This window comes from Danio rerio, chromosome 21 (genome assembly GCF_049306965.1).
Source record: "Danio rerio strain Tuebingen ecotype United States chromosome 21, GRCz12tu, whole genome shotgun sequence".
NCBI classification, from domain to species: Eukaryota; Metazoa; Chordata; class Actinopteri; order Cypriniformes; family Danionidae; genus Danio; species Danio rerio.
In genome coordinates this window covers 34,525,001-34,546,832 of record NC_133196.1, presented here as the reverse complement: position 1 = coordinate 34,546,832, position 21,832 = coordinate 34,525,001, and the positions used below count along the sequence as shown (strand labels likewise).

Sequence of the window (21,832 nt, the reverse complement as noted above, 5' to 3'; positions counted from 1 at the left end):
GGATGAAAAAGAGCTGGAAAACTCTAAAGCGGGTGTTGTCGCCGCGCGCGTACTGAATAGCGATGTTGTCGCGCGAGTTCTTATGAGCTGTGTTGTTGCGCGCGTACTGAATAGCGGTGTTGTCAGCACACTGTTCAGATTGATGCAGACATGAGACCTCTATCTCACTCATGGTTTGTCCACTCAAGTGGGGGAAAGACAATGCACAACGTTACCCACTGCTGTCAACCTGGGCCAAGTCATATCTCTCTTGTCCCAGAAACCTCAGTCCCAAATGAGAGGGTTTTTTTCTGTTGCAGGGGACATTGTAAATACCCAGAGATACCAGCTTTTACCAGATTATATTTATATGATAATTTTCCTTTAAACCCATCTCTATCTAAGTGAGTGAGTGATTAAATGTTTAATGTGGTGAGTTTTCAACAATACTAAATTGAAACTTTATTTTTTTACATGGTTTAATATTTTTTTGTTATTAAAATTGAAGTTCCTGTTTCAAAGCTTACAGATAGATGGCTAATTTGTATGTCATTGACACTTTTGGCACTTTTTTGGAGTATTTTCATAAGTTTAATTTTTTCCTGTAAATGATTCAATAAATACCGTACCGTGACATTCATACCGAGGTATTACCGTACCGTGAAATTCTGATACCGTTACATCCCTAATTTTTACTATTAGATGTTGTTATTTTTACACACTGCTGACAAACAGCTGTGTTTAAACCCCTTATAAATGTGATTTTTGCATAATATGTCCCATTTAAAGTCAATGATTCATTTTTAGTTATCAATTGATCTAAAATTTAATGATTGATCCCTGATTTTGTGGAAATGACATACATTTGCATCACTTCCTATGAGATTTTTCATGCCGGTTAGCATCACACATCCTACCAGCCACAGAACGGTCATCTGCATCCAATAGTGGGTCAAATCATCCCAGCGACTCTTCTCCACAAAACCATGGCAGAGCTGAGAGCTGCACTAAATTGCCTCAGTAAATACCCGACGGTATTTATCTCACGCAACCGTCGTGAAAAGTGCTGGCATTGCACTTTGTGGCAGACAGGCCTGTCTAACAGACAAAGCAGTGTGAGGATGTTTGAGGTCACATCCATATGCCCTGAAAGAAGTCATTCTAATCTGCCAGCCAAGGGCACAGCTTTGAAGTGTCAGGGGATTGTGGGTAGTCCGTCCAACGTCTGGAGGCAGCTTGATACGTTTGAAGGATCTGAGAGTGTATTTGCCCGCGTGTGCGTAGAGAATATTGAAGGAGCAAACCTGCACTGGGCACAAAAGTGCGGCGCAGCTGCGTGTTGCTGGTGAAAACTCCACCTACGGACAGCGAGACTCCAAACTAGCGACCGCTGAGACACTTCATCTCATGTGACAGATGCACATTCCTCACTTTCACCGACTCTCCACCAATCTGTCATCATATTGCCCTGCTCCTCGCTCCTGCTTGCACCACAGCCTTCAAAGCAGGAATGTTTTTTTTTCTTCAAATATTGCATTCAAATATCTAAAGCTCCAGTCAGATCACACAAATTTGTCACGATTTTGGCATGATTTATTTGATGTAGTGCGATGCGAGGATTCGTAAATGACATATGAGCTTCGTGACACAAGATTCATTTGTTTCTTCTCATGTAAAATGGCACAGTTCACGGCAACCATTTATTTCTTGCTATTATCCTTTATCTAGTAGATAACTGACTGACAAAAAAAAAATACATTAGCATTCTCTGACTAACTTCAGAATGTTGAGATCCTGTTCATGAGAAACACGTAAACCCCAGAGAGTCAAAAAAACTGCAGCATTGGGTCTCTAATGTGCGTAAAACTTAAGAGTAAGGGATCAGATATAAATCAAAACTCTAAATTGATTCAGGAGCGACAAATGTGACCATTTCTTAGGGCCAGATGGAATCTGCGGATGTTTTTTGCTATTTCTGAGGAGAATTTTGGTAAAAGTCTGCGGATTTCTGCTGAATTATTTTGGGAGTATTATTACTAAAACCTTAATATATGAAATAAAAAATAATATATTTTTAACTTTTATTTAATGTTTAAAATGCAAATCCAATTAGATTTACTTTAATTGGTAAATAAAGGAAGTTTGTCATATAATATTTCTAGTAAAAGACATTGTATACAAATTAGATGAATATTTTCACATTAGTCAATAGTATTACTGAACTTAATTAAAAATATGAATAAATATAGATTTACACACCTTAACTCAAGTAAATAAACAGAATTAATGATGGGCTAAAAATCTGCGGAAAATCTGTGGAATTCCGCGCGTGCAGATTCCGGGTGGGCTTACCCATTCCGAATAAGAAATACAGTCTAAATGTGATGGTCACTTAAATTTTAAACAGAGTTGGAAACAAATATAAATAAATTATAATAATAAATAACATACATTTTTTCAGAAGCTCTAAAAAAGGCTTAAATGCATTTAACCTTCGACCATTCATCGGATTCCATCGTTAAGCCGATAAAAATGGAATCTTACAGTTACTTCTCACTCAGGGCTGTCTATGCATATGAGGGAGAGATCATCAGTGTCTTGACACAAGATTCAATCATTTCTTTTTGTGTAATGTGGCATAGTTCACGACAATCAATACCATGTCTGTGATGCCTCATGACACCATTGCAGAAAATCTAGCATGTTTAATTTTTTTCTCCTTCTTCATGACGAGTTCTTCATGACCGACAAAAAATACATTAAAATTAGGATACAAGTTATATCAAACAAAAATATTAAAAAAAAAAAATGTAAGCAAAATATACTAATTATGTTTTTGTTTGTGCTCCTCCAATACTTAACTGTGTGGGTGGATGATTTGTTTCGCTCTAAGGAAAATAAGCATTTAATGAATGCTTCAGTGTGATTGTATTACAAACCTCAGTTCAAGAGTTCACACTTAGCTGATAATTAATAAAGCGTAATTAGCATGCTGTCTCGGGAGAGAGCCCTAAGCTCGTAATATCCTCGAGCACGAGGCTCCCTCCCGTTAGAAGGGTGAGAGGGCAGTTCGAGCTCAGGTAGGTCTCAAGAACTTCCCTGCTTGTCGCCGTGTGAGAAGTGTAAGGTTGTCTTGGGTGATAATTTTGTTTAGTCGATTGGCTATGGTGTATGCTTTTGGAAGATGGGAGAAAACCGCGGAAACCCACGCAAACATGGGGAGAACATGGAAACTCCACACAGAAACGCCAACCAGCCCGATAGGAGGTTGGACCAGTGGTGTTCTTGCTGTGAGGCAACAGTGCTAGCCACTGGGCCACCATGTCAACCTATCGGAAAAAAAGGGTGGGAAGTAGGTAGACGAAGTAGTCGAAGATAACTAAAGTGAAAAACTCTGGTTATTTGTAATGCTTCCATAATCACCTAATAGGGCAGATTCCAGAGCTAATGAGAAGCCAGCCGTGCTGATCCTAAGCATGTGATCCTCTCGAAATTAGTTTATAAACAAGCCACACCTATATATTTGCAATTTTTTTAAATATGTCATTCTTTTAAAGATTATGTCTTGAGCATCTAATTTTTCCTTAGTGGTGCTTTCCTTTTCTCTTCACCCGTGGAAAGTTCAGGCGTTTTTAATAAGAGGAAAATATACATTTAGGTTTTAAATGATATATCTTAGTGTTAAAAAGGATGTCTGATCCTATCCATGTCGTAGGGAATGCCTCTAAATAATGTAGCTATTAGTTGTCTGCAAGCATCAGTGTTTATTGAAATTGAAATAAGTAAAAATAATAATAATAATAATAATAAGATTAGAAATATCGTTAGAGCACTTGTGACTGCTTTGGGAAATAACGCTAGTCATAAACATCACAGGATGACTGATGTGGAATGTGAAATCTGGCACATTTGTTACCCACGACAAGTCAAGATTTCATCTAGCAAAAAAATCGCATAATCTGACATAGTGACTTTTCTAACTGACAATACAAATCGTGTGGTTTGACTGGGGCTCAAGGTAAAACAATACAGGCAAAACACTTTTTTTTTTTTTTTTGAGTCAGTTTTGAGATTTTTTGGCTTTTTTATGAAGTGTTTTTCAAGTCTAATGTAAAGAAAACACACAGAATGCATTTATAAGTATGTCTTTTGTCAAACTTTGTCAGTTTGTGTCTATAGATTTCTATTTCAATGCATATTTTAGTGGCAGTTTTTTCTCCTTCACTGAGCCATACATCTTTATTTCAGTAGCCCTCACATACACCAAACTTAATAGTTTTGTTCATATCTGATTTCAAAAGGGTTTTGTTCGTACATGATTGGCTATGATTATGGACCTTTTTCTTCATATCTGAAGGAGGGCGCCATAGCAACAAGTGTCTTCCAGTGGGATGCTTTGTACTTCCGTTTAGAATTGTCATCAGTTAGAGCGCAGCTTCTCAACTGGTGGTCACAATCATTGATTTACAATAGAGAAATCCTTCTATACCATTCAGTGTTTGTTTCAAAAGTGGGTGGCAGCACTGTTTTGAGTGGGTTATGGAGTGTTTTTTGTGATGTACAACTTTTGATTTTGAAAGATGTGTGTGACATTTCTGTCAGATGCAGTTCATTGCTCTTAATTCAGTGTCTGTTAGCAGATAAGCTGTTAAAATATGGTGTTTTCATCATTGTAATGTCATTTTTCTTTCTTGGTATCAAACACAATTTTCTTTGCTTAAAGAAAAAATGAACTTTCCCAACCTGTTAGCTGTCAGACTGTGCTCACAGCATGTTTAAATAATACATATTAAACATCGTATGTGTAAACCTTAAGTTGCTGAGACTTTAATTTCAGGGGTGGTGGTAGGGGGACGAGGCATCATTCCCTTATAGCAAACTAATGGCAGAGCCATAGAGTGAGAGAGAGTCTTGAGACAGCTCTGCTGGCACCAGTAGAATGTTTTGTCAACAGCAATGGCAGCTCATGGAATCTCTCAAAAATTCCTGAAGGTAAGCACTTACAGACAGGTTACAGCTGATGATGGCTTGTTATGTACATTTGAAAGGTACAAAGTTTTTAAAAATAAAATTGAGTATGATTTAACTTTTGGATTATCTGCAAAGCAAGTCCTGGAGGCATTTGAAGTCTACTTGAATCATGAAACGATCAAACATTTTGGACTTCAGTTCTTGTAACTCTCTCTATGGCTCTGCATTAGTTTGCTATGAGGAAATTATTACAATGGAAGAACAGTCTGTCTTTAATTGCAGATTACCAAAACAATTGTTTTTTAAGTGGATTTACTTGCATAAATTAATTATATACATTAAGAAAAACAATGTAAGCTAAATAAATAAACATAGTAAATTTTGATTTCACATGGACTTTAGGTGATCATTGTCATAAAGATCATGCTGTTGTTCGTACGCATCGTTGCAGAAATAAAATGTTATAAAAACAGCATGTCATTGTGAATGGTATGGACAAAAATTCTTTGCACTTTAACAGAAAGGAAAACGTTCGAGGTTACAGAAGTAACCCTTCGTTCCCCGAGGAGGGGAACGGAAGTGCCATAGAGTGGATTGATTGAATCCACGAAATGGGAGGATTCGGTTCAGAAGCCGCTTGTCTGAAAGAGTATTGAACGGGCCAATGAATGCAATGAATTGGCAGCGTAACCTTGCACAGGTGTACTTCATTGCCAATTATCCCAGCATATAAGCACACCTGGAGCGAGCAGACGCCATCCTTTTAAGCTGAAGAGACTTTCAAACAGCTAAGGGACAGTCATTATGGTGACGGAGTATGGCACTTCCATTCCCCTCCTCGGGGAACGAAGGGTTACTTCTGTAACCTCGAACGTTCCCCTTCGGTTGGGGAACTTCAGTGCCATAGAGTGGATTGATTGAATCCACGAAATGGGAGAAGTATGGAAAGCGCCATAATGACTGCACCTTACCAACGCCCCCGATGAGGGGATTGTCAAGCAAGCGTGACGCACCCACATCATGGGAGGCTCGGTCCTCCAACGTGTCCCTGGCCCTAATTTATCCTACTTCAACAGAAGTTTTACGGATTTAGATATATTTTTGGGAAGACGTGAGCATCTAGATAATTCTAGGAAAATACGACAGTACGTTGGGAAGCGTGCAATCCCGATAGGGAGGACGCTGCGGAGGCCATCTGTTACCCAAGGGGGGATAGATGGCAGAATTTACATATGGACTAGCCCTAAAAAGGGGGAGTACGCATAGCAAAAGAGTGGTTAGCGGGGAGGGAAGACACGGGTCCGCCCAGGGGGGGGGGGGACTTAACCGTGGCAGAATAAGCATATGGGATCGCCTAGTGGGGATCACGCATAGCAGGCACCTTTACCCAAAACGCGGGCTGACCAGCGAGCAGACCTACAACGTAGTGGGCCAGCAAGTGACTCCTCCGCTGAGTCAGTGCTGGGGGCCACGGAGGAATCTGCAGGGCTCACCTGATGGGGAACTTTACTGACAGATAAAAAGGCGCACGTATCTCCGTGTTAGGGAAAATGGCGCAGCAAGCGTGTTTCAACACCCTACCAAATTGTTTCCTCAATCACCAAGGGTTACCTAATACCCTTGAGGAAACCGGCTCCACTCGCAGATTGTAAAACATTGCAAATGTGTTGGGTGTCACCCAGCCCACAGCTCTACAGATGTCTGTTAGAGGGGCGCCGCGTGCGTGCGCTCGAGAGGATGCGAAGCTCCGAGTGGAGTGCGCACGCGCTCTCGGGGGACGCGGCTCATCTCGGCTCTGAAAGAAAGGCATCCACAATCTAGTGGGAACTTATTTCGGTACGGCACTTCCCTGCTGCCAACCGCTATAACAGACGAAGAGCTGCTCAGATGATCTAAACTCTGAGTGCGGTCCGGATAATACGCAAAACGCGAACTGGACAATAAATAAGGGCTGGGTCTGCCTCCTCCGAGGGCAGCGCTTGCAGGCTCACTACCTCGTATTAAAACGGAGTGGTAGGAACCTTGGGCACATATCGCGGGCGGGGTCTCAGGACGTGAGAGAAAGCCAGCCCAATTACAGGCACGAGTCACTGACCGAAAAATGCCTCCGGGTCCCCGACCCTCTAATCGATATCAACGCGAAGAGCAGAGCTGTCTTCAGGGACAGAAAGATACTGAGTCGAGGATCGAAGGGATCTGACGCAGCTTGTGTAGCGAGGGCGAGATCCTAAGAGGGCATGAGAGGGGGCGGGGTGGATTAATTCGCTTAACGCCCCTGAGGAACCGGATGATGAGGTTATGCGTTCCCACGGTGCTGCCAGCCACCGCGTTATGAGAGCGGAGATGGCAGCCACGTAACCTTGAGTGTGGAGGGCGACAGCCTGCTCTCCAACTTCTCTCGGCGAAAAGAAAGCACAACGCTGATCTGGCAAATTACGGGGGTCTTCTCAGCGAGACACACCATTCAGTGAATAGACTCCACGTCAGGGCATAGGCGCGCTCGGGGAGGGGGCTCTAGCCCGAGTGACGGTATTAGCCACCGCAATCGGAGGTTACCTAAGTCTTCCTCGCGTCTAAAAATCTCCAAAGATCGGCGAGGGTGCCAGGTGGTGCCCTGTCCCTGAGAGAGTAGGTGCTCTCTCGAAGGGACTGCCAGGGGAGGGCTATCGCGAGGGAGAGCTCTGACATCCAGGTCCGGTTGAGCCAGAGGGGCGCAACCAGCAACCTGTTCCTCGTCCTCCCTGACCTTGCACAGTAACTGCGCGAGCAGGCTCACTGGGGGAAACGCGTATTTGCGCGTGCCCCGAGGCCAGCTGTAAGCCAGTGCATCCGTGCCGAGAGCACTCGGTCAGGGAAAGAACAACTGGCAATGAGCGATCTCGGGGGAAGCAACAGATCGATCTGGGCTTCCCCGAATCGCGCCCATATCAGCTGAACAGACTCGGGGTGGAGTCTCCATTCTCCAGGACGCAAGGCTGCCGTGAGAGCGCATCGGCTGCACGGTTGAGCTTGCCTGAATATGAATGGCGTACAGCGATTTCAGCCGCGGATGACTCCAGAGGAGCAGACGGCGGGCGAGCTGAGACATGCGGCGAGAGCGCATACCCCCTATACGGCTGATATACGCCACCGCCGCCGTACTGTCCGTCCTGACCAGCACGTGTTGCCGTTCCAGCACCGGAAAAAAAACGGTGGAGAGCGAGGAACACTGCCAACAGCTCCAGGCGATATGTCAATGCAACTGGGTACCTTTCTACAGGTCCGCAGCCGCATGCCCGCAACTCACAGCCCCCCAGCCCGTGTTGGAAGCGTCTGCTGAAACGACAACAAGACTGGACGCCTGTTCTAGAGACACCCAGGCCTGTAGGAACGAGGGGTCGCTCCAAGGGCTGAGGGCGCGGCGACACAGCACAGTAACAGAGACTCGGTGTGCGCGCGCGTGCCATGCGCGTCTGGGGACTCGATCGTGAAGCCAGTGCTGAAGTGGTCTCATATAGAATAATCCGAGCGGCGTGAAGCGGCTGCGGATGCCATATGCCCCAGGAGCCTCTGAAATAGTTTCAGTGGGACCACTATTTTACTGTCAAGCTCTCTCAGACAGTACAGCATCAGCTGAGCGCGCTCTCCGGAGAGGCGCGCTGCCATGGTGACCGAGTCCAGCTCCAGCCCGAGAGAAGAGATCCTCTGCACGGGGGCGAGTTTGCTCTTTTCTCGGTTGACCTGAAACCCCCACAGGTGGAAGTGCCAGAGCACTTTGTCTCTGTGCATAATCAACTGCTCAGAGAGAGGGCAAAAATCAGCCAGTCGTAAGAAATCGAGTATGCAGATGCCCGCGAGCCGAAGGGGCGCTGAGGAGGACTTTGTATTGCCAAGCTCGACCTTCAAACGCAAACGCAGAAACTGAGGGTGGCGAGGAAGAGTGGAGACATGGAAATACGCGTCCATCAGGTCTAATGCTGTAGACCAACCCAGAGGACGAACGCACCGGAGGATGCGCTTCTGCGTGAGCATTCTGAACGGCAGCTTGTGCAGGCAGCGGTTCAAAACGCGCAGATTTAGGATTGGCCGTGACCCACCGCTCTTTTTGGGCACGATGAAGTGTGGGCTGTAAAACCCGCTCTCCATCTCGGCTGGAGGGAGCGGCTCGATTGCATCTTTCGCCAGGATGACAGCAGTCTCCTCTCGCAAGACAGGGGCGGACAGGGGGCTGACCATGGTGAATACACACCCGCGACTTGGGGGGCCGTTTCGCGAACTGAATCGCATAGCCGAGTCTGTTTGTGCGTATGAGCCACCGCGAAGAGCTGGCCCGCGCTAACCAGGCAGGCAGAGCTCCCGCTAATGGACTCATCGCTACAATCGCTGACGTACCAGCAGTGGGGCAGCGCGGAGTGGGTGTGCTGATCCGGGAAGCTCGCGGGTCCCACGGAAAAGCTGGAGGTGAGATATTTGCTCTCACTCCGAACCCGAGCTCCGGAGGGGAGGCTCGAGGGGTGGGAGAAAGGAGACCGTCCTCCCAGCGCTCGTGAGCCACTGGCGAAACGCACCGAATCTGCAAGCTAGAAAGCATAGCGTCCCAGACTGGCAGATTTCGGGCTGTCACATCTGGGGAAGTGAAAAGTGCCCTTTCATAATGTTTTCATGGCAGTAAAAAGTGCCGTTGGAAATGGGGCCCCGCCCTCCAGCGGGGAAAGAGCAAGTTCCCTCTTCTCCAGATGGCCTGTCCCAGGGACGCTTCGCGGTCCGTTGCCAGACTTAGCGGCGTTCTGGGCAGGGGGGCTGCCTGCTTCTGAGGTGCCCGACGCGCTCGCTTCGCCAGAGGCGTGTGCGGGGGCGGAGCAGCTCTCGTAGGCGGGCGCCTTCGGCGAGGAGCAGGTATGAATGGCACGGCGGGCGGAGCGGGCTACGGACCGCCGATAAGACATCACCCACCAACTGCTCTCTCACCGCCTTGAATTCCTGGGTGAATTCACAGACGGTGTCGCCGAACATGGCTTGGGATATGGGGAAAGTCAAGAAAGCGGACTTTGTCGACTTCGCGCATATCAGCCAGGGGTGGCGCTCCTGGATCACTAATGTGGACATCGTCCTCCCCAACGCACACGCAGCGGACTCAGTAGTCCGAAGAGCTAAGTCGGCGGCGGTGCGAAGCTCGTAAGCCTGGGTTGGACCCACCCTCGTGCAGCTCGGCCAGCACCTGCGCTAGGTAGCGCTAGTAGGTGGCTATCGCATGCAAGGCGGAAGCAGCCTGGCCCGCAGCTATGTAAGCTCTAGCTCCGAGGGAGGTAGATAACTTACAGGCTTTGGATGGGAGACGAGGCGGACCCCGCCAAGAAGAGGCGCCGCGCGGATTTACCGCCATCGCGCACTCAACCTGAGGAATCGCCACATACCCCCTGGCTGTTCCACCGTCAAGAGTGGTTAGGGTGGAGGGACACGCGGCACGAGCAGAAAAAAGTGCTTTACAAGACCGCGTGAGCCTACTGTGCACCTCCGGGAAGAAGGGAACGCCCCTCTAGTCGGTCCGGCCGCGGAGCTGGGGGATAAACCATCTCCAACCCACGGCCGAAGGAGCCCGGGAAAGCATGGCTAACATGTCCGTTTCAGGATCCGTAGTGACAACGCTCACCAGCCCGAAGGGGGCGAGCGGGTCTGGATCATCATCGGACAATGAAAGCCCACCCTCCGATGCCGCGGTGGACGTCTGGTCTCCGGTGTCATCGGGCGTAAGGGCTACCATCTGTTAGACGGATCGCTTCCCCCGCCCGAAGCTTGGATGGAGCACTTAGAGGAGCGGGAGGTCCGCGGGCCCGTGGGCGACGGATTATCTCTCGCTGAAACCCTCAGATCTGCCCGAGTGCCCGCTGCAGAGCAGGGGACAACTGGGGTGGTTCGCCCTTTTGCAAAGGCTAACCGCGATCTTTACTGCGCAACAGTCATGGCATCGCAATGACGACATGAACTGCCCGCGAGCAGCGCATTAACATGCTGGACCCCCAGACATGTAACTCAGAGCCCGTGCCCATCATCCGAGGACAGGAAACCACCGCATCCAGAAACGCACAGTCGGAGCGCCGTCCTGAAAAGGACGTGCTGCACGACTGTGTTGCTCTTTCTGTGAAGTTTGCAACTTTATACGCACCGCTCTAGAGGACCGGACCCAAAGAACGCCAGGCAAGGGAAAAACCCAGCTCGACCGTCTGCCGCTGCGTGTACACACTCTGGACCGGGAGAATGCTCTCGTTCGCTCAGAATCGCTGGTCACAGCAGGAGGAACCCTCATCGACTCGATCAGAAAGTCTCTGAAGCGAAAAGGATGGCGTCTGCTCGCTCCAGGTGTGCTTATATGCTGGGATAATTGGCAATGAAGTACACCTGTGCAAGCTTACGCTGCCAATTCATTGCATTCATTGGCCCGTTCAATACTCTTTCAGACAAGCGGCTTCTGAACCGAATCCTCCCATTTCGTGGATTCAATCAATCCACTCTATGGCACTGAAGTTCCCCAACCGAAGGGGAACTTGTGTTGCAGAATTGTGTCGCATATAGTCAGGACACAGTGTTAGGAGAATGATTTCAGTCATTTAAATTTGTACAACTGTCAAAGATCTAATTAAAGCAAAACAAAAGGCTTAATAGCACAGCAGTAGGGGGGCGAAGCAGTGGCACAGTAGGTAGTGCTGTCGCCTCCCAGCAAGAAGGTTGCTGGGTCGCTGGTTCGAGCCTCAGCTCAGTTGGCCTTTCTGTGTGGAGTTTGCATGTTCTCCCTGCATTCGCGTGGGTTTCCTTCAGGTGCTCATGTTTCCCCCACAGTCCAAAGACATGCAGTACAGGTGAATTGGGTAGGCTAAATTGTCCATAGTGAATGAGTGTGTGTGTGAATGTGTGTGTGGATGTTTCCCAGAGATGGGTTGCGGCTGGAAGAGGATCCGCTGCGTAAAAACTTACAGGATAAGTTGGCGGTTCATTCCGCTGTGGTGACCCACAAGAATAATAAAGGGACTAAGCCGACAAGAAAATGAATGAATGAATGAATGAAGAGTAGTGAGTAGTGAGTATTACGCTGTAAAAACTGATGCATTTACATGTAATTCGTTAATGTGTGTTAACGCAATATTCTGTAGTGCATTTAGTTATTGCCCAGCAAGCACACAACATCATAATACACTAATATTAGGTTAGATTTAGGTAAAAATTTTATGTCTAGCCAGCATCTAAGGACAATGTTATTTTGATGTCCAATAACGCTGTCAAATGATGTTGATATTTGGTTGATTTTAGGTTGTGTTAAAAAGTGACCAAAATCCAACATTGAGCCAACATCTTAAACCAGCATCATATTGACCTCAAAAACTGACATTTATTTGTTAGGTATAGCAACTAAAATCCAAAAATTGGTAAACGTCATAATGGTAATGTCCATACAACGTCAAGCTGTAACATCATAAGACGTTTATATTTGGTTGATTTTAGGTTGGACATTGAACATAGATGTCAGGCTGACATTGAGTTCTGACGTCAATGCGATTTTCACTTTCAAATAAAATGCAATGTCTCCATGCCATTGGGGTACAGCGTCAATCTGATGTCATGTTTTCATGTGCCTGCTGGGTGTTTAAGGCCATTTCAGTTATCATGCAGCAAATACAGCGCATTACAAATAAAATGTATTATTATTATTATTATTATTATTATTATTATTATTATTTTTATTATTATTATTATTATTATTATTATTATTATTATTAGTATGCGTCATTTTCTCATCAGTGACATGCATCTAAACCAGGGGTCTCAAACTCGCGGCCCGCGGGCCATTTGCGGCCCTCAGTGCAATATTTTGTGGCCCACGCTGACCGCTGTACACTGACAGAATCAGCGGAGCGGGGAGAGAGAGCGCTCCCCGCTCCGCTGATTCTATCCGTACACAGCGGTCACTGGCATTCCCCGCTCGCCGTGTAAACAAAGGGGCGGGGATGCCGGTGACGTCACCACGCACCCCGCCCCTTTGTTAGACGCTGTGACGGGCGGGAAGTGTTAGGAGGGAACTGATGTGACTGGAGTGGTGTGGGGGTGTTTTATTTACACATATATACGCCTTTTTTTTAGGTGAGGGCAGGCACGTGCACACATAGGGCTCAACCTGTACAATGCACATGCCCTTTTTAGTCTTGGATAGAAAGTGCGCTTCCAAAATGATCAAAAGTGCCCCCGCGACGCGGCACACCTTCAGTAGGCGCGCGACAACACCGCTCTTGAGTACGCGCGCGACAACACAGCTGATTAGTACGCGCGCGATAACACCGCTCTTCAGTACGCGCGCATCCACTTTGCAGATCTGCAGAGACCCCTGATCTAAACAGTCTCCGAGTCAGTGTGTGTAAAGATTTTGGACATCTTCTTGGACACTTTAAATGCTTCCAAACAGCTTGCTGCAATTATCCCATGTCTTGAGGTAGTTCATTATGATGTGATTTACCATCTATGTGCGATTTGATTGGACAGGAATCACAGGACTGATTTGTCTAATCCCCATAGACAGAAAATATAGTAGTGACTGCAGGTTGACGGAAAGTAGTGGAGTAAAAGTACACATACTGCACTAAAAATGTACACAAGGGAAAGTAAAAGTACACATTAAAAAAAAAAAAAACTACTAAGTAAATTACAATTCCTGAGAAAAACTATTCAATTAAAGTAGTTTGAGTATTTGTAATTTGTTACTTTACACCACTGGCAGTAGTTGAGGACAAACAAAAAAATCTGAGAAATATCCTAAAACACTTCATCTGAACAATTTCTTGTTCAAATGCTGTTTCTTGTTTCTCGGTCCATTGTATTATTCAGAAATAATGCACATCATGGCCACATCACCACCTCAGATGTGTATTGTTTTCTAACAATCTCCATCAGTTATTCCTTACATAATTATTGCAGATCAAACTATTCATGCACACGCGTAATTTAAAGCGGAATCTCTGGTGCCCCATGCATACCGTTGCAGCCCTGTTTTGCATGCGCGCCATTGCATGACCTATTTTTCAGGCGCCGCTTGCTTCATCTCAAAGCGAGTGTCAGTTTTTTTCTTTTTTTTTATGGGTGAGAGATAGAGAGGAGGGTGACTGGCGCTGATAGACGTGTGTTTATGAGTGTGTGGCATGAACGTGTGTGTCGACACGGTATTGGACACGCGGTGTTGGGTGAGGTGCTGAAGATACTGTGTGTTGGAGCACCTGGTGAATAAAACATCTGAAGGATTGGGGGAAGGGGACCAGAACAAGTGTGTGTCTCATAAATACTGCATACGGCACAGAGGAGAGTATTGTCGAGTCAAGAGGAGCAACATAACAGTACTGTAAGAGGAGATGCACTATACTACATTAACAACAAACAAAAACACAACTCACACAGGGCCAGCTGACTCAACAAAGTTTTCAGTGAGGGTCTCTGTGTGGTCGAGTGGGAGATATGGGTTTGTTATTGTTATTTTTTTTTAAATTTTGTTTTGGCCCTGCATTATGTAGACTAGAGTCCATTATAAGGTTCTATCTGACATTTTTGTCAAAATTGAGTTACTGAGTTATTTTACTGATCCATCAAGCACAGCCAGTGGTTATTTATTTATTTATTTATTTATTTATTTATTTATTTATTTATTTATTTATTTATTTATTTATTTATTTATTTATTTGTTTATTTGTTTTATTTAATATTCTTACTAAATTACAACTTATTTACATTATGGGATGTTTTTTATAAGTTGTTTACATTTTAAGACTTTTTGTTTAAAAAATGTTACACACATATTGTTTGCTATGGAATGCAAAATCTTTGAAGCTCAATATCTCAAAATCCTTCAGAATGCAGATAGAACCTTATAATTCCAAGGTGACAAAATGTAGATGTTTATTTATTGCAATTATAATAATATAGATTTAGATCATTTAAATTACTAAAGATGAAAATTATGCATATTGCATTGTGTAAAATCAGTTTTACAGTCATTTTACAGTCTTTACTGTAAGCTTGATTTTCTGCAAGATTGTTTTTGTAAGTTTTTGTTTATGGTTATAATTGTTTAAAATTATTGTTATTTTAGAAAATTATTATTTTTGGACAAAGTTGACACTTATGAATTTTAATAGTTATTACAAATATACAACATTGCTTTGGTGGTAAAATTTATATTCATATTAATATTTGTCTTTCTTATTTTCTTATTAACTCATTGTAGCTTTGCCATTTAGGCCTGTGAATAAAACTTAAATACAATTTAAAGCAGAAGTGTAATATTATATGCATCAAAGATTAAAAAAACAAACATACTTTTCAAATATAACGCTCACTAAATTAGAAAAAAAATGAAATCAAGTATTATGATTAATACTTAAAACTGTAATATTTAGTCTAAATAGATAATAAGGTTTCATTAAATAATGTTAGTTAATATATTTACCAACTTGAACTAATAATGAACAAAATTTGTACACTAATATGTTGCAACATTTGATAATGCATTACTAAAATACACATTTATTGTAAACATTAAAAATGGTGGTAATGCACTGTAATTTGACAATATTATTTATAAAATAATATTATTATTTTCTCCAATAATAATTGTATAAAATAATTTCGATTTATATACAAATATATGGGAAAAAAAATCAGTGCATTTTAATCATTCTAATTGGAAATATATGGAAATGTACAGTTGAAGTAGAATTATTAAACCCCCTTTGATTTTTTTTCTTTTTTAAATATTTCCCAAATGATCTTTAACAGAGCAAGGGCATTTTTACAGTATGTCTGATAATATTTTTTTCTTCTGGAGAAAGTCTTGTTTGTTTTATTTCGACTAGAAAAAAGTAATAAAAAAAAAAAACATTTTAAGGTCAATATTATTAGTCCCTTTAAGCAATGTATTTTTTCGATAGTCTACAGAACAAACTTTCGTTATACAATAACTTGCCTAGATACCAAAATAATAGGCTAACATGACTAGTTAAGTTGACCCCAGAGGGTAAAATGTCACTTTAAGCTGTATAGAAGTGTCTTGAAAAATATCTTGTCAAATATGAATTACTGTCATCATGGCAAAGATAAAATGGATCATTTATTTAAAATGAGTCATTAAAAACTATTATGTTTAGAAATGGGTTGAAAAAATCTGAAATTGGGGGAAAAAATAAACAGGGGGCTAATAATTCTGACTTCAACTGGATATTACTCCCTGAATAAAATAGCAATATTTTATTACTTGATTTTCAGTAATATTTTCAGTAATATTTTCACTAACTTGCTTGATTTTCATTATTAGAAAGCGTTTATTCGTTTCTTATTTCTTCTTCCTTTGTTTGAATTAAATAAAAAATCTCAATATCAAAATTCTAATGAAATTCTGATTAAATAAGTAAAATTTAGTAAATGTAAGTGGTTGATTTAAAAGATTAATTATGAATTAAAAATAAATATTGCATTTCCACAAAAAAATTGTATTAATACACTGTCGATTAAAATCTTATACCATTTTTGTGATTATTAACTATTGATTTATATAATATAATATAATATAATATAATATAATATAATATAATATAATATAATATAATATAATATAATATAATAATAAAAGTACTCCCGTTAGCTAATAATATAATAAACAAAACATACAGATTACATTTCATTTGAAATAACTAATTAATTATAACACATACATATAATACAATTATGAATAAAACAAACTAATCTTTTCTGTTCCATATTATACAAATAAAAAAAATTATTTTAAATTTTTAAATCTTAACATTTTAGACTATATTTAAAAAAATATTGAGATATAAACAAAACTTACCATTATCATTACTATTTGCCTTATTAGAACGCAACAGAACGGCCATTAATAACTATAATGTCACAGAAAAATGTCAAATGTGCAGTAATCGGATCAACCTCAGCATGTGTCTTTAGTTGTACTTTGGTGAAACTGACCGTGTCTCGAGCGGGACGCTGCTGTTCAGAGCCCAGCTGTCCTGAAGCTGGACAGACTCCGGGGTGGAGGGTCCGTCAGGCGGGGCAACAGCGGCAGGTGCGTGGCTCTGCTGGTTCCTGCGTCCCGCCTGAGCGCTGCGGTTCAGAGAGTTAGCAGACGACTGGTGGTGGTGGTTGTGTGGAGGAGGAAGAGGAGGACGAAGAGACGTCTGACTGTGATGACTGGACGCACCTGAAAAAAAAAACACACACAATTTAGCACTCAACTTTTAGGATGAGCTCTGATTTTCTTTTCTTTTTCATCATTTTTTTTTTAATTGAATTTGTAGTTTTTGTGTGCAGTAATAATCTGCTTATTGTTCATGCATAAAGCTGTTAGAGGCGAAGCACTAGACATTTTGCAAATAGACGATCAATTGTGAATAATATGATTTAAGCAGGCACAAAAAGAAGAGTCTGATAACGTCTCTACTGCTTACAACATTGAAAGATGATTTTTAATATAAATTTCCTGAAGACCAAAATGCATTTGTATTGCCTTCCTGACATGCTGAAAACAGAAACACAATTAATAAAAAATTCATAGTTTGCTATTGTGTTAAATTGCGCTATATAAAAGCATATGTATGACCAAAAATAAAGTGCAATATATTACAAAAATATTTTATGGCATGTATAACCCTATAAAGCAGGGGTCACCAATCTCAGTCCTGGAGGGCCGGTCTCCCTGCGGGGTTTAGCTCCAACCTAGCTCAACACACCTGCCTGGATGTTTCAAGTATATCTGGTAAGACCTTGATTAGCTTGTTCAGGTGTGTTTGATTAGAGTTGGAGCTAAAATCTGTAGGGCACCGGCCCTCCAGGAACAAGTTTGGTGACCACTGCTATAAAGCATGGTCTGTATCGTAATCATTGCATTTTGAATGTTCAAGTCTTTGAAATATTGATTTTTGGACATTTAAAATATTGTAACTACACTGAATAGTTTCGTCATTTAGGCCTGTGAATAATACAACTTGAAGCAGAATTGCAACATTATATACATCATACTATAAAAAAAAAAAAACAAACAAACATATGTTTCAAATATGACACACACACATACATTACAAAACAAGGTATTCGGCGGGCCGAAAAAGACTGGCTGCTGGCACCGAGGAAGCCTTACATTGGCCCAATTAGGCCCCTAGAAGGCACGATAGTAGAAACGCAGCTATTTTATGAAATCCAGTATTATAAATAATACTGAAAACTGTAATATATTAACCTTCCAGTCACACTTTATAAAAATGTTTCATTAGTCAATATCAGTTAAAATATTTACCAACTTGAACTAAATAATAAACAATACTTGTATTTACTAATGCATTATTAAATTAGCATCAAATATAGTACAGTATCAAATGTATTTTTCATTATTTGCTCGTGATATATATATAACATTAACTAATACAACCTTATTTTAAAGTGTTTCCAAATATCCAGTAAACCAAAGGATAACTATTGTTATGTTTACAATGATTATTAATTATTTCTGACGTATTAGTCAAATTATTAGCCCCTTTTAATTTTTTTTATTCTTTTTTAAATATTTCCCAAATTATGTTTAGCAGAGCAAAGAAATTTACATATTATATCTGATAATATTTTTTTCTTTTGAAGAAAGTCTTATTTTTTATTTCGGCTAGATTAAAAGCAGCTTTTAATAAAAATTTAATGAATAAAGATAAATAAATTAAAAAAGTGAAAATTATTAGCCCCTTTAAGCTGAATTATTAAAACTATTATGTTTTGAAATGTGCTGAGAGATTTTTCTTTCCGTAGAAATTGAGGAAAAAAATAAACAGGTGGGCTAATAATTTAGGAGGAAATTTAATTCTGACTTCAACTATAGTTCACAAAAATCAACTAAAGATAACAATATTTAAATATATATTATAATATACTACTTTATTATTATGTTTATTTATTCATTTTAATACAATTATTTGTTAATTATGTAAAAGGAAGCAGGCCAAAAGCAATGAGTATGAGCTTTTTTTTCTACACTTTCCCTGATGAATTCAAATATAATATATTATAATAAAATATAATATAATATAATATAATATAATATAATATAATATAATATAATATAATATAATATAATATAATATAATATAATATAATACACAACACAACACAACACAACACAACACAGCACAACACAAAACAACATAACATAACATAACATAACAAAATATATTATAATATAATATAATATATAATATATAATAAAATAGTAGTATAGAAAAATATTATGTACATAACAAATCAAAACCTGAGTAATACTTGTGATAAGTATCCTCCAGTGCTTTAGATATAGGGCATGACATAAGTTACTTTTACTGTGTAAACACAGACCTATTCTTATAAACTCAAATGTGGAAAGTTAGATATTTCAAAGCATATAAAAAAAAAAGTAACATTTGCCCCACCTGACGCAAAGTATACATTCCACAGCATCTAATGTCACAAATTCAATTATCCACACAAACCACCGTAAAAGGCACTTCGTAAATTAGCTTTCCTTCAACGTAACTGCTAGAAATAGCAGTGCAGATATGCTAATGTGTGTTTCACACCTCCCACACATCAGGTCAAACGGAAGCAAATTCTTCCAGGAGCCCCTGAAAAAAGTGAGGGTTTCAAAAGTGCCTTTGTGTCCCCTAAAAAGAGGGTTTTTTGGGAGATGAAAGAGGATTTGAGATCGGCTACGGTCTGAGGGCCAGGCCTGTGTAATCTCTCTACATGCAGTGTGTCAGAGAGCTCGGAAAAAACGCAGCGCGACAAAACCCGGCCGGGCACAAAGCCCCGCTCTGCCAGCTTACAGCGCCAGAGGAACTCTGGAGGAACTCACAGCCTCCAACAATGGTGCTCAAAACACTGGATTATCGCCCAATGACATGCCCATCAAAACCAGCCCGGCCACTTTACAAAAGCATGGGAGGAACTGGTGCTTTTAGAGGCTTAGAGCTTCGCCGCGGCCGACGCGTCTTTCTTTGTTTTTCTGCCGTAGTCTGTTGAAATCGATGCGACAGGCAAAAAAAGAAGCGCCGTCTGAATGGGCGTCTGTGACAGTGGCCTTCGATGGGCAAATAAAGAAGGTTTTTTTTCCCCTGGTTGGCAAACGTAAAAGCATGCCAGGGGTCTCGATATGAAATTCTGGAACCGCTGAGGGACAATGAGCCGCTCCTGTGGGTTTATTATACTGAACGTGGAGCTGGCGGCGCAACACTGAGCTAAAGTCAGTACAGTAATGCAGAGATTACTGTTATTAGCACTGAGATTAAACTCAAAATCTCTGACTGTAATGTGAAGGTCTCTGGCAGGCAGGAGGTGGAGGACAGGGGGTCGCTTCAGACGCCTGTGGAAACAGATATCGATTGTGTAGATTTGACTTTGCTGTCGGAAATTTCCTCTGACGGCAACTTAATTGAGTGGAGCATTTTGGAAATATTGATTGCTAAAGTGGAAAATAAAATGGTAACATATTCATCTGATTTATAATGAATGATAACACTTAAATGTATAATATGGAAGAATTCATCAAAAAAAAATAAAATAAACAATACTTGAATATAAAAAATATTTTACACCGTTCAAACTATTTAAATATTGGAAGATTAGAAGTAATGCTAATATTCTTGCCTTTGTTTAGTTGAGGAGACATTATAATAAATCTTCACTAATATATTTTAAGAATGATACATGAAGGGTTATTGTCATATCCAGTCAAATCTCAGAATGGCTAATGCTGTCTAGACCAATAAACACAAATCCAGTCAATATTAAAAGATTTTAAGTTAAGATTTTAAGAGTCAGATTTGAGTGAAAAAAATAATAAATAAAATTAAATCAATATTTTTCAGAGAGAAATTGAGAAATATAAAATGTTTGGATCTAGTTACACAGTAAATGCCATATCTGACTATTAAATTAAATTTAATTTAATTACATTTCCATAGTCTTTCAAGTTTCAGATTTGTATACTTTTACCAAGCTTTATAATGTTGTCCATATAATGTCAATTATATAGACTGTATAACATCAAAATGCATGGATTTTTAATGTTACATCTGTTACTGTACTGGGTTACAAAGAACTAATGATGGAATATAAACTACAATATACTAAACTTAAATAAAACAAAATAAAATTAATACAATTTTGTAAAATAAAAATGAAATATAATATAATAAAATGTCAAATTTGGGTCAACTAACAAAAAAATTATAATTAAATCAATATTTTTCAGAGAGAAATTGAGACATATAAAATGTGTGGATTTAGTTGCACAATAATTAGCTGAATCTAACCAACTGTCATATCTGACTTAGCAAATGGGTCAGATATGACGGGTTTTTCATGTTCAATATGTTTTCTTTTTTTTCTGGGAAAAATAAAATGCTAATTACGTTATACAACCAAATCTTTTTGTATGTAATTCTAATTTAAAAGCCCCAAAATCTGCTCAGGTGTATTTAGAATAGAATTAGTTGATGACATATTAAAAGACTCTATTTAGGATCATGGTGCAACACCATAATACTAATCGTTTGAAATATTTATACTTTTCCAATTTACTTTAAATCACAGGTTTAAATCACAGGTTTTACCTTTTCATGTCATTTATGTTTTAATAAGTACAGATCAGTATAAATATGTTATGTCATTATTATAAATATTTTTATTAAATGAAAATGAAACATTATTCCATTCAGATTTTGTTATTTGTATTTTCCTAAAAAGTATCTGAAACACCAATGTAGTCTCTTTTCTTTCACATAATGTGCAATATGTGCATGTAAATCCCTTTATTAAATTTAATCTGATACAGATGCCAAAATGG

At 40.7% G+C, this 21,832-nt stretch overlaps 1 protein-coding gene across 14 annotated transcripts in view; it reads right to left on the bottom strand.

Moving 5' to 3' along the window:
- Positions 1 to 21,832, bottom strand: part of tenm2b (teneurin transmembrane protein 2b) — a 576,016-nt gene that overhangs the window by 145,850 nt on the left and 408,334 nt on the right. For all 14 annotated transcript variants that reach the window (XM_068216114.2, XM_068216117.2, XM_068216118.2 and 11 more), the window contains one exon: positions 16,942 to 17,173. In XM_068216114.2, coding sequence (XP_068072215.2) covers positions 16,942 to 17,173 — 232 coding nt within the window. The remainder of the gene's footprint in view (positions 1 to 16,941; positions 17,174 to 21,832) is intronic.